This window comes from Hippocampus guttulatus, chromosome 8, assembly GCF_054856545.1.
Source record: "Hippocampus guttulatus isolate MCC_2025c chromosome 8, RoL_Hgut_1.0, whole genome shotgun sequence".
Classification (NCBI taxonomy): Eukaryota; Metazoa; Chordata; class Actinopteri; order Syngnathiformes; family Syngnathidae; genus Hippocampus; species Hippocampus guttulatus.
In genome coordinates this window covers 16917793-16930914 of record NC_141268.1, presented here as the reverse complement: position 1 = coordinate 16930914, position 13122 = coordinate 16917793, and the positions used below count along the sequence as shown (strand labels likewise).

Below are 13122 nucleotides of genomic sequence, written 5' to 3'. Positions count from 1 at the left end.
GCAGGATACCAACACAGCAAGTTTTGTCAAACGACTGCAGATGTTCGCACATGCAAACACGCACAAGCCCACCGAGACACATTCTCTGCAGGGAGGAGCAACTGGATGCAGCGTTGCAATTTTTCACAGGAAAAATAGTTTATTTTACTCTCTGAGTACTCCAATTTGGAAGCTTTTTTGCCCATAGGGATGACTATGACTGTGGATGGTTGTCAGTAAATAAATAAGTACTGTACTGTACTTGACATTGTTAACCCTTTTAATTGCGTCAATAAGATGTTGAGTGTTTCCCGATAAGAAAACTTTCATAATCTTCTTAAAAAAAGCGCAAATGAATAGGATTATGAGAGTACGAATTTGTTGATGAATGAGGCTTAGTAAGTGGAGTCCTGCAGGGATAACATCTCAGGCCCTTGTAGTTTTCAGGTTGAGTGTAAAAAGTGGCACATCTTGATTTCCGTGCCGGTGCAGGACAGCGTGTTTTGTAATGTTGTCTTCAATGAGTATCTGCATTAGCTGACAGAAAGACTTTTAAAACACATTTTCGCTTTCGAGAAGGCATCACATGTTAATTTTGTCTTGGAAAAAAAAAATCACAAATACGAGATCAAGAAGAAGGTCAGGACATGAGTCGATTGAGGCGTGAGTCAATGTTCCGATGCATTATAAGTGCCTGAAAAGGAAGGTTTAGGTTGTTTAGAAAGTCAATTGACATTGACTTGAAGGACTTCTGACAGTATATGAAACAAACTGCATGTATGGATAATACTTGGTGCTGATCTTTAATTAAAACATAGAAAATCATACTGGAAGCTTTCTTACCTTTATAACAACATTGTTTTTCCTTAAACACAACATGCACAAAGTTTTTTTTGTTGTCTAAGTCACTTCTCAGCAGCCATTGAAGGCCTGAGACCGGAATAGCATCCATTCATGTATCCCAGTCAGTCTTCCTTCATTAAACAAAACCTGAAGGACAAACCCTAAAAGAGGACAGGGGAAGAGAGGATGAGAGTTGATGTCTTCCTCTCCTCGGCCCAAAGGAGAAACACAAAGACTTTTTGTTGTGCATCAGTTCGTGTGCAGCTGAGCACATGCCACAACCGACGAGAGAATCCCACTCATTACACGACGTATTGAGTTTGTCGCTTTGTCGAAGCGGAATACGACAGGATACAAGCGCCCACATCAACTAGAGAGAAGCCTGAGTGTAGCACCTTTTTTCTGCATATCGCTTTGAAACTAATCATTTCATGTCAGGCTGACTAAAGCATGCGGTGAAACGTGAGAAAAGGTGGTGGGGGGCGGGAGGGGGGGACGAAAGGAGGCCATGTCAGTCCTAAAAAAGGAGCCATCGGCAGTGAAATCAATACAGCCAAGGACATATGGCTTATTTCCGCTGGAGACTATCCTTCACTGCTACAGTAGTATCCGCACTCCGCACGCCATTCCCTACCTGGTACATGTAGGTATTAAAGTGGGTCCCATTCTGCAGGTGGATCTTCACCGTGGGGTTCATGGTGGAGGCTAAACATAGCAGGTCGCTCAAACAGAACCCCCATGAAAAGAGAGAGAAAGAGCGGGAGGGGGATGGCGAAGAGTTGGATTCACAAGCTGTTCCTTAACGCTATTCCCTCTGCCCTCCGACACGGCAACAACACTCTTGCTAGCTGGCCTGAGAGAGGGGAACGTGAGTGAAAGCGAGAGGGAGGAGAGAGAGAGAGAGAGAGAGAGAGAAACAAGGGCAGGCAGAGTCAAGGGGATTGAGGTACATTTGGGTTTTTCATCAGAGCGAAAGACAACATTTAGAGGATGCAGGGAGGAGGAGGAGGAAGCAGGTGAGCGGCTGGTCGTGATCAGCTGATGGAGGAAATGACAGGAAGGGTTCAGGGGAGGGGAGGACCAGCCACCTGTTCGCTGTCTCACATGGACACACAAATACTGATACAGTTAAACCACCAAAGTCAAATAGATATAATTCAGCCAAAGTATATGCTGCAAAAGTTAAAAAAAAAATCTAGACACTGATACACCAAAGGAAAATATCTACTTATGACTTGAAACATTTATACGAAACACGTTTTTTCTTTTTATCTTCTCCTCTAGCTATCGACGTCTTTATCTTAAAATTTTAACAAAAGTCGCAGGCAGCTAAGCAGCTGCATGTCCTAAAAATGTTCGATGAAAACGTCACAGAATAAATCGCTCCTAAAATTTTCGACAGTCAATAAAATGGTCCAAAATGTCAGCGTTAACTGAAATGTGAATGTTTTGTTTCGCTTTGTTTTAAGTTTGATGGAAAACAAAAATGTGCAGAGAGTTCCCAGGCTCAGCAGCATCTCTTAGAGAATTACTAAACAAACAAACAAATAAAGAATTGTCACACCGGAGTGAGCGGTGTTTGCGTTTGTCTGGTCACGTCCTGTTTTATTTTGAAAGAATGACTCTCCTTTCGTTTCAGTTCACTTGCCTTTCCTCCTGTGCCTGATTTTCAGCCCCGCACTGATTGTTTCCACCTGTTGCCCCTTACCTTGTATTTAAATGGCCCTTGTCTCGCTTTGTCATGTGCCAGTGTGTTTCGTTCTTGTGCGTCCGTTCCGGCATCTCGCCACTGATCTAACCAGTCCTCGCCTTGTTTCCACAACCTTTGAGTGGTGAGTTGCTGATACTCAAATCAATATATCATTTTTAGTTCAAACTAGTGATGGGTCCATGAGGCCTCATGAGGCGTGTCGACACAATGACACACTGTGTTGATACTGTGCTGATACTGTGTCGCTGACCACTGCCACCTGCTGGACCTTCAAAATCCCTGCAGCCAACCCACTTGACAGGCTGAACAAACTGATTTGATGATGAAGTGTAGACAATGCACTACCTCACTCTACCCACAATAGCCACAAGCTCCATTGTTTATGTTGTTGTTTATGCTGTTTATATTGTCTATACTGTTCAGATTACATGTCTTTTTTATACAGTGTAGCTGCTATCCTTTCTTAGCTGTGTGTGTTTAATGCACAGCATGTTTGCATGCATATATGCACTGAGGATTGAGAGGAAGAAATTTCATCTATGCTGCATGTCATACATAAAGCATATTTGACAATAAAGATGACATTGACCCTTGACAATATCATTCACATCCATGCATTCATATTGTATCATTCAATGTGTTTCAATAATGTGAAAATCATGTGAATGAGGATGCTTGTGGGCTTTGTCTTCACAAATTTTGATTTAGAAAAATAAGATGCTCCAGTGTTTTAAATTTCAGTCTGTTGCGTTTAATGCATGCTATTTCCCCTGTTGTGGAGAACACACACACACAATGGAATAAGACATGTCAAAAATCCGAGAGGCACTTGGAGAGACAAGGAGATTTTAATAAATACCTTATTCTCCAAAAGGAGATCAAAATGGCTCTACACGGCGGACAATTTGTATTTGTCCGGAAGCTGCTCCATAATATGCACGTACTGTAGCAACGTCACTCGAGTGAAGCGCGTCTCAGCAGTCGATAGTCTGCTGCTCTCTGCTGTGGGCGCGAGCACGTACTCGCGGCGCCGACCCAACCCACGCCACATATTAAGCTTTGAACTACGACAACAGCTAAACTAGCCTAGCTGATGTAATGATGGTCAGCAGAAAAGGTTTACGTTTTATGTGACTTTTAATAGCAACGTGGCAGAGTCATCAAACATGCGGTGTGCTCACTCGCAGTCACTTTCTGGAACTCCTCCTTATAGGCGGGACCTCTCAATCAACTGGAGTATGACGTACAGTACAAACGTTCATAAAGCACTTCTCATATAATAATAGCCTATTATATGACAGCCGACATGACGCTCGAAGTCAGACGGACACATTTTTTCTGATAATCAGTGTGTTTTCCGTATTGCTCAAACATATATTTTTATTCGAGCGAGGGTGAGGTCTGGCTTGTTTCGGCAATCGGCATCGTGTCGCCAGACGCACTTCCTTAGGATACACTGTGCGGGCTTTTGCTGCGTCAATGCCCCCTGCACTGAGTCGACGCCCCCTGGACTAAGTGGCGCAGCTTGGATGGACTGTGCCAAGCAACCGATGCAGTCTAAACTGCACCAGTGCAGTTCACGTGTCAATTAGCAGCCTGGACTGTGTCAACGCAGCCGATGCAGTCTAAACTGTGCCGGTGCAGTTCACGTGTCAATCACGTGACGTAATGAAGCAGCACATGCACCGACACGTGGTTTGCTCTGTGAGCCCGGCGCATGCGTCAACGCATCGGTGTCGCTGGACCCATCACTAGTTCAAACCCTGCAACTGTGTCCTGTGTCCAAGGCTGGTTTTGAAGATAATTCCATAATTTTTACCTGATTTCAAGATGACCTCTAATCTGCCAACAGATCTTTTTTGAGTCGTATAATATTGTATATCGCCACTCGTTCCTCTTGATAAAAAGCCTAATCACTGCTCACTTAACCCAAATTGAAGAGCTCTATTTTCATCCACTATGAGACACTGCTGCGCCTCCCGATTCTTTCTATTTATAAACGTTCCTCCGCTCTCAGCGGGGTTTCAAAGTGCATGACTGCAGTCTAAAAGCGCTTCCGGAGTTTTTCTAGTCTCAAGCACAATCAGCCAATGTCTGCGTGTCACTTTTGAGCCTAGTTTAGGAGAGGACATTGGCGAGTGGGTGCTGCTGTGTTGGGTAGACTCAATACTAATACCTCAAGTGCAACAAAATGTAGCCCACAATGAGACGGAGAATTTAATAAACGGCGCTGGTAATCCCGCAACGTGCCATCTGGAATGGCCAGGAGGTTGACATTTTTGATATCTGATACGTTTCATTTAATGCCTGATTCAACGGTCGCTGAATGACTACCATTGAATTTTCTAATTTACTCACGCATTTCAATATGAGCACAGACTCAGTTTAAGTGTTTTGGGGGGTTTTGAATAATGATTCATAAATTGATCTTAGGTTGCAATTGAATGGAATTAAAAGACACTCAAGTGTTTATGTTACTGAAGTCGCTAATTTATTGCTATTGTTCCCACTGGACGTTTGTCAACAATTCTAAATGAGTGACTATGTTGAGTGTGGCTGTGTTTCCCTTTCGTGTCTTAGTGAAGTCACACGTTGTATATCAATTTTGCTCTTGTCACATACAACTGTCTGATTTGAAGGCATACACTCGATATAAAAAGTCTACACATGAACCTTTGTTCAAATGCCATTTTTGTGTGACATATAATTTATAAGTGGAGGATTTGGCCGTCTTCACGATTATTCAAACGCAGTGATTAACCGTAAACAAAGTTGATCAGTTCTGGTAGGATTTTCCTGCCATTTTTGAAATCACTTTTTTACAGCGCAGGCCATGGAGAGCTCCAACAGCATCGGAGAGATATCCTTGTGCAAATGTCTGTCAGGAGATATGCACGAATGGCTTTCCAAGGCATTCAATATACAACCTCAGTTACTTTTAACATAACAGTGAGAGATCTTTCCGGGAAATATTTACTGTATATTGATGTGCCTTAACTAGGGTACAAAGAGTGGCAGTTAACAACATTAAATGGTGTTTCGGTAAATGAGAACAGATGCAAAGCAGCGTTTTGTCCACATTGGTGGTACAGCATCTCTGTGATGAAAAAACGAAATATTTGTTGGAACTGACGTTGCTGTCTCGAGATTTATCTTGTGTTGATGACAAAACTATCCATTCAGTGGAGTCTCTTTTTGCTACCCGTGTTTCCACCTCCACGTTTAATCTGTCGGATTTTAATTAAATGCTCATCACTACATAACTTCTCATGCCGCTGTGCTGTGAGCAAAAATAGTTCATGACAACAAGTCGACGTCCTTGCACCTGGTTGTCACGGAAACAAGGGCTCGCCGACAGAGGAAAAGCGTGCGTTCGTGCTAGAGAGGTTGATTTTTAGCGAGACAGGCAACTCGCCGCACATCATAACGTCCTTTCGCGATTGTGGTGGTTTCCACCATTAACTGACAGCATCCCCGTGCACCCTGTGGAGCCTCTGTGTGGTTCCACTCAGCAACCAAATTGACCAGAGACCACTCCTGACCAAGTTTGTGGGGAGACAGTGCCCCCTACTGGCCGCATGGGGTTCACAAACCACACTTCAGAACAGCAATTCGGATCCATTATCCCGGGTTGCGCCTGGGTACGAGATGATGGTTTGGCAGAACAAGAAGGGCTGAATATTCACTCCAAAATATATGCGCTCATACACACTTGCCTGTGACAAAAAAGGCAGTTGACACACAAGAGACGGCTTTTCATAGGAGAATCACCAAAATGGAAGCACTCTGTTCTATTGTCACCCATTCGCACCATTTTTCTCCTTGTTGCATGGCTTTCTCCTCTAGACTCAACAAATATTTCCTTTCGCACTTGATCCACTACAGCAAACCCCTTTTCAAGCAGTTGTGATCTCATTTGAACCTTCACTTGATGGAAGGCAGCCATTTTGTGTCAGAACATATGAGGCAGAGGGCAATCCTTCCCCCAGCATGATCACCCAATGCGGGATAAGAGAGACCGGGCACGCAAATCGGCCTGTTTTATCACGAAATTAAACAAGCTATATGCCAAGTAGTTAACCAACCGACAAATCAATAAACTATAAATATATAGTCGTAGATGGCCACAATGTTCCAATAGCTGTTCAATTGCATCTCGCATTCCGACACCTCCTGAATTATTTAGATATGGAGGACTACAAATGAAATACAAGTATCAAACTGTGAACATTATAAAAGCTTTAGCATTAATTGCCGTTTTACATATGATCAGTTCTGTGGTATGAGTCGCGCAAACATCTTTCGACTTTTATTTTTCTCCCCTCATGAAACTGTTGAATGTCACAAAAATTGCAATAAATAGCCAAAGAAAAAGCAAAAAAACCCTCCCAGTATTTAGCCTTTCATGCTCACTGAGGTGATTTCTCTCAAGGTAGATAGCAATCAGAGGCAGATTTTCCTCACGGTAAATCTGGTTGAACTCCAAATTGCGTATCAACAGCAACACAGTTTCCATGACCCTTTATGACATAACTTCATCCAAAATTGATGTACAGTGGCGACTTGAGATACAAATGACTGGAGTTACACGGTTTTCGGAATACGAGCCATCACTTGGTTGATGTATTTATTTATTTTTTATTTTTTTCTTTGACGAGCAAAAACCTGAGATACAAAGCTCTGTGTGACGTTAGCAAGCTCAACTCACTTCACAACAAGCAGCAGTTTGGTAGCTAGCAAACAATTATGTTGCCAAATAGTAACATGAACACTCCAAACATATCCATGATGCGAATAATACTGGCATTTCACACACACCAAAAAAAAATAGTCGTGGTAAATCTACATCAAAGGTGTGCAAATAATTTGAAAGGCCAAATACTTAAAGTGAAACCCTTGGATCTTGTCCCCTTAAGTGTGCTCAAAACCAGGTAACTCTGACCTGGATGATCATATCTGCGTTTTTATCACTCATCTGGATAATGACATCTGATAAAGCATGTCCTATACAATACCATCAAAGTCTTCTTCCTACTCCCTTGAACATAGTAACTGTGTTGAATGAAGACTGATTTCTTTCTTTTTACTATTTTATCTACCTAATTTTCTGTCAAATTATTACTGTATATGTTTTATGTTCAATAAACAACAACAACAACAACAACAAAGGGCTGTTAATATACTACATTAAAAAGACAACCTCAAGGTAATAGTCCCTCACACTTGTAGCCACTTTCGTCCTTCTGCTATGCAGGATGATTTGCTTCCGGTTCCAACCTGACAGTTTAAAGCAGCGATGTCAGCTTTGTTTCCTTCCCTTGTCGCCCTCGTTGCTTTGCTCGCTCTGTCTCTCCATTGCCGCGTCCTGTTCGATCCCAGCGTGGCGTTGGGACCGCACTGCCGTTGCAACAGATGCACTCACAAGCAATGTGTGTGCCAAGATGTTCACAAAGTAGTGTGTCCCAGAAAGGGATCTATTTATAACCCTCTTTCATTGTTGTGCATCTCGATAAAACTACATAATTTAGGCTCTGTTAATTTACAAACAACCGGTTCCTGATAGACACCCAGTTGCATACAAAGAAGTCTGGCCGATTACTTGAATATGCAAGTAGCACCACGCGCTTGGAACAGTCTCAGGCAGCCACAGAAGAGTCCACCAAACACACACACACACACATGAGACTCACTCGTTCAACTCTGTGTGCTTTGCAGATGAAAGTGCATCATGTCAACAGAGGAAAACAGCAGACAGCCGTCTTAATATTAATGGCCATTGTATTGAATCAAAGGGTAAATAAGGAGTGTGCCAAGTGTGTCTCCTATAGTCTTTCTAATGAGCTTCTCTCACACACTGCAATGGCAGGAAATGTGTGTGTGTGTGTGGGTGGAGGTCAGGCATGCTGCCCTTGACCTTCACACTGCAAAACTGCATTGGCAAGATGTAACTTAACACAGCTGTGTGTGTGTGCATCCATAATTTGAATAAACTGTGGTGATAAAGGTATGGTAGAACCGAATATGCTCAAAACGGTAGAGACACATCTCCTTTAAATACCCTGTCAAATTAATTCAATGGTTTGTTGCGAAACAAATTATATACCCGGGTGAGGAGAAGCGGTTCAGAAAATGGATGAATTACTGAAAACCTGCAGGCTGCAGACAATGTCGTCCTCAATTGTGGAATGATAGCGTTAAACACCATTGCAATTTTCAGATTTATTTGGGACGTGGCTAAAACCACACCCTGTGATGACTTGGGCTCCAACATTAGTGAGAGATTTTGGGCTATGAAACAAAGGGGTGTCAACTACAAGCGTACTAAAACAAACTACAATTGTAGGACTAATAACTGTGTCAGGCATCAAAGTGCAGGTTCATTTTTGGTGATTAAACTGCCTTTGAAAATGTATCCAACAGCTCTTGGTAGCCTATAGTGGCCATTTAGCGGCTAGCTGGTAGCCAATAGCTGCTAACGCTGGCAACTGGTGCCACATGATACACTCTCGGCATAATTGTTGTTGAGAATTTTTCAGCATCCTTAGTGATTGAACATGATTTTCAGGATGACATTGTGTTGATGTTGGTGGCAACAGTTTGGGACGACAATCTAAAACGGTCTCCCCCTGACAGTCGGGAAGATGAGTCAATTGAGCCGCCATGCCTCAACGCGCTGCCGGGAACAACTTCAAAAAATTGAAATGATATAAATGTAGCAAAGCATATGTTATCAGATATTATTTGTTAAGAGTTTAGAAGTTGCCATGAACAACTGGGCCTGACTCATCTTCCCCACGGCGCACATTTAATAACGGGTTAGCTAAGGTTTAATCAAGATACTCGAGTCACTCAAGGATTCGCTTCACACCAGTCACAACACCTTTGTCCGTATATATATGCTGAACACAACTTCGATCCTGAGTGTAATTCTCAGCTTGGCTTAACATAACACATGCTGACTTTAAATGTGCTGCTTTTCCTCCCGGGTGTGGGAGGCCCTCATGAGCAGTTTAATTACTTTGCTTGCACCCATCCATCAAGCATTTGCCAATCTTACTTGATTTTGCTCTCCTCTAAAAATATATGGCGTGCCAATGGAACCTCATAAATGTGCACATTCAGCATCATAGCCTTTAGGGAGCGTCCGCGAGTGTGTGTGTGTGTGTAAGTGTGTGCGCGCGCGCCTTCCTATCACACACAGGTTCCTAAAATATTATTTGTATTGCTCAGGAAATGTGTGTGCATGCGCGCGTGCACGCACACACACAGTGGGACGTCTGACTCAAATATTAAAGCCAAAAGCAGGGATGCATATTAAACTGGGACTTGGGCAACACTGCACACGCTCCTCACGCAGTGAAGACGCACAACTCCACATTTCATATGAATAATAATAATAATAATAATAGATTTTATTTATAAGCGCCTTTCAAGACACCCAAGGACACTTTACAATAACAAAAAACACAAAACAATATGGGTTGAGCAGCGGCAGCCAAAACGCGCCAGCTAACGTCACACTAACGTCACACAGAGCTTTGCATCTCAGGTTTTTGCTCGTCAAAGAAAAAAATAAAAAATAAATAAATACATCAACCAAGTGATGGCTCGTATTCCGAAAACCGTGTAACTCCAGTCATTTGTATCTCAAGTCGCCACTGTACATCAATTTTGGATGAAGTTATGTCATAAAGGGTCATAGAAACTGTGTTGCTGTTGAAATTTATATATATATCCATCCATTTTCCGAACCGCTTGATCCTCACTAGGGTCGCGGGGGGTGCTGGAGCCTATCCCAGCCATCTCCGGGCAGTAGGCGGGGGACACCCTGAATCAGTTGCCAGCCAATCGCAGGGCACACAGAGACGAACAACCATCCACGCCCACACTCACACCTAGGGACAATCTAGAGCGTCCAATCAGCCTGACATGCATGTTTTTATGGAATGTGGGAGGAAACCGGAGCACCCGGAGAAAACCCACGCAGGCCCGGGGAGAACATGCAAACTCCACACAGGGAGGCCGGAGCTGGAATCGAACCCGGTACCTCTGCACTGTGAAGCCGACGTGCTAACCACTCGACTACCGGGCCGCCCAAATTTATATATATATATATATATATATATATATATATATATCTCTCTCTCTCTCTCCATCCATCCATTTTCCGAACCGCTTGATCCTCACTAGGGTCGCGGGGGGTGCTGGAGCCTATCCCAGCCATCTCCGGGCAGTAGGCGGGGGACACCCTGAATCAGTTGCCAGCCAATCGCAGGGCACACAGAGACGAACAACCATCCACGCCCACACTCACACCTAGGGACAATTTAGAGTGTCCAATCAGCCTGACATGCATGTACTGGAATGTGGGAGGAAACCGGAGCACCCGGAGAAAACCCACGCAGGCCCGGGGAGAACATGCAAACTCCACACAGGGAGGCCGGAGCTGGAATCGAACCTGGTACCTCTGCACTGTGAAGCCGACGTGCTAACCACTGGACTACCGGGCCGCCCTACACACACACACACACACACACACACACACACACACACACACACACACACACACACACACATATATATATATATATATATATATATATATATATATATATATATACTGCGATTGGCTGGCAACTGATTCAGGGTGTCCCCCGCCTACTGCCCGAAGACGGCTGGGATAGGCTCCAGCACCCCCCGCGACCCTAGTGAGGATCAAGCGGTTCGGAAAATGGATGGATGGATATATATATATATATATATACATATATATATATATATGGATTCTATTGCTTGAGTTAAAAAAAAGAAATTCGGGACACGACTTGGTTGTGTTTGTCCTTTATGTAATATATCCACTCTAAAAGCTTTTTGTCCAACTCGTCACGAACTTATTTCTCCATCCCTCCAGCAAAGGATGCTCTTTTGTTGTCAGTGGACATCAAATTTTTCTTGCATTTTCCCCCCAATCATTAATTCTCTCAAGTCAGCATTGAAAATGGTTCAAGCATTTTTGTTCCCGAATGTCATTCTTCCATAAGCTTCAGCTTTACAGGTGCCACCTCTCAGGCAGCGAGCGTTGGGCGAGAGAAGTTTCCACATGCTGGTGTCAGTCACTGGAAAATCAATTTGCCACCTTGTGACAATGACACCACCTGTTTTTCTTGAAGGTAAAAAAAAAAAAGTGCTCAGATGCACGACGCATCCAGCAATTTTTTGGGTCATGATGTCTATTATAGTGGGTCCTACTATTTGACTAGAGGGGATGGATTAGGTTTTGCGGCACAACCACACACACACAGACGCACAGTATGGCCGTCATACTATGAACCAGATTACAGGCATTTTTTTAGAGCTGTGTGTGTGTTTGTGTGTGGGCGTGCGTGCATGTGAGTTATAGGGCAAGAGAGCAGCAGAAGAAAAATCACATTTCATAAATAAATCATCTGGGTCCTTGTGATCTGGTGATGGATGCCACACACATGCGTACACACGCACTCTCTCTCTCTCTCTCCCTGGAGATGATTTTGTTTATTTTGAGAAATGAGGATTTAAAGCCTGTGCGAGTAGTATGCACATGTTTAGGGGGAACGAGGTCATTTCAGTGTGCATGTGTTTGCATAAATGTGTGTGTGTGTGCGGTTACTGTCCCGGTCCCTTATTTTCCCGCTGGTTTAATCCCTCACTAAGAACCAGTCTTTCTCCTTCTGACTCATGCAGTGGCAGCTCATTTTCCCTGGGTATATAAATGCTTTAAAAACACTGTGTGCGTGCTCTCATGCCAAATGCACCAAACTGTTTGCCGGGATGCATTGACATAGGCATGAGCACCTGAAATCATGCAAAGCTTGGCTGGCATGTTTGGGTGTGGCCTGGCTCGCGTGATAACTTGCGTGTGCCACTTTGCTTGTCGTGGGTGTGCCAAGCCTGGCCAGTCACACAGTGATGGAGTGAGCTCATCTGTACTGGGGGGGGGCGGGGGGTGGGGTCTATAAATATTGTAGATGCTTGCAGTCGAACCTCTCAGCAAGCTACTGTATGATGTCATCCAGGAACACCACTCGCGAGGACACAAACACCCCCACCCCTCACACACACGCACCTACAATGCTGCCCGCTGCCAAGGTGCAATAACCATGGCAACTGTAGGTGTGGTATCTAGTGAGGCAGAGACTCAAACTTCCCTTTTCATCCTTCATTGTCTTCAATTAATCTCTCGTACTTTTTCTCCTATTTATCAAGTGTGTTAAAATTTCATTTATCGTAGACGGCACCCTTCCCATCCCGCCTCCTTGGCAGTCACGTTGGAAGCGAAGTGATTTAGGGCACTTTGTCTTTTTTTTTTTTTTTTTTAATTTGTTAATTTTTTTATTAAGAGCCTTTCAACAATTTATCTGTTGATCAACATAACCTTTTCTGTTTTACTTCTTTATCTATACAATATAATACATCTAACAGTAGAGAGCTGACAGTTTAAATAACCCTGGTCGACCTTTGATCTGATCACTATTCATAGCAAAAAAATAAAAAGGCTTTTACGATGCGTCGGATGACAGTGAACCTTCAGCGGAATGCGAGTCCCCTTTACT

The 13122-nt window shown here is 43.5% G+C and overlaps 1 protein-coding gene across 7 annotated transcripts in view; it reads right to left on the bottom strand.

The window, feature by feature from the left end:
* Nucleotides 1–13122, bottom strand: part of ppfia4 (PTPRF interacting protein alpha 4) — a 51004-nt gene that overhangs the window by 23919 nt on the left and 13963 nt on the right. The window contains exon 1 of one of the 7 annotated variants that reach the window (XM_086118032.1): nt 1457–1750. The exons of the other annotated variants lie outside the window; for them this stretch is intronic. Coding sequence (XP_085974158.1) covers nt 1457–1519 — 63 coding nt within the window. The 5' untranslated portion in view covers nt 1520–1750. Of the gene's footprint in view, nt 1–1456; nt 1751–13122 lie in introns of those variants that run through there. 7 annotated transcript variants of the gene reach the window in all.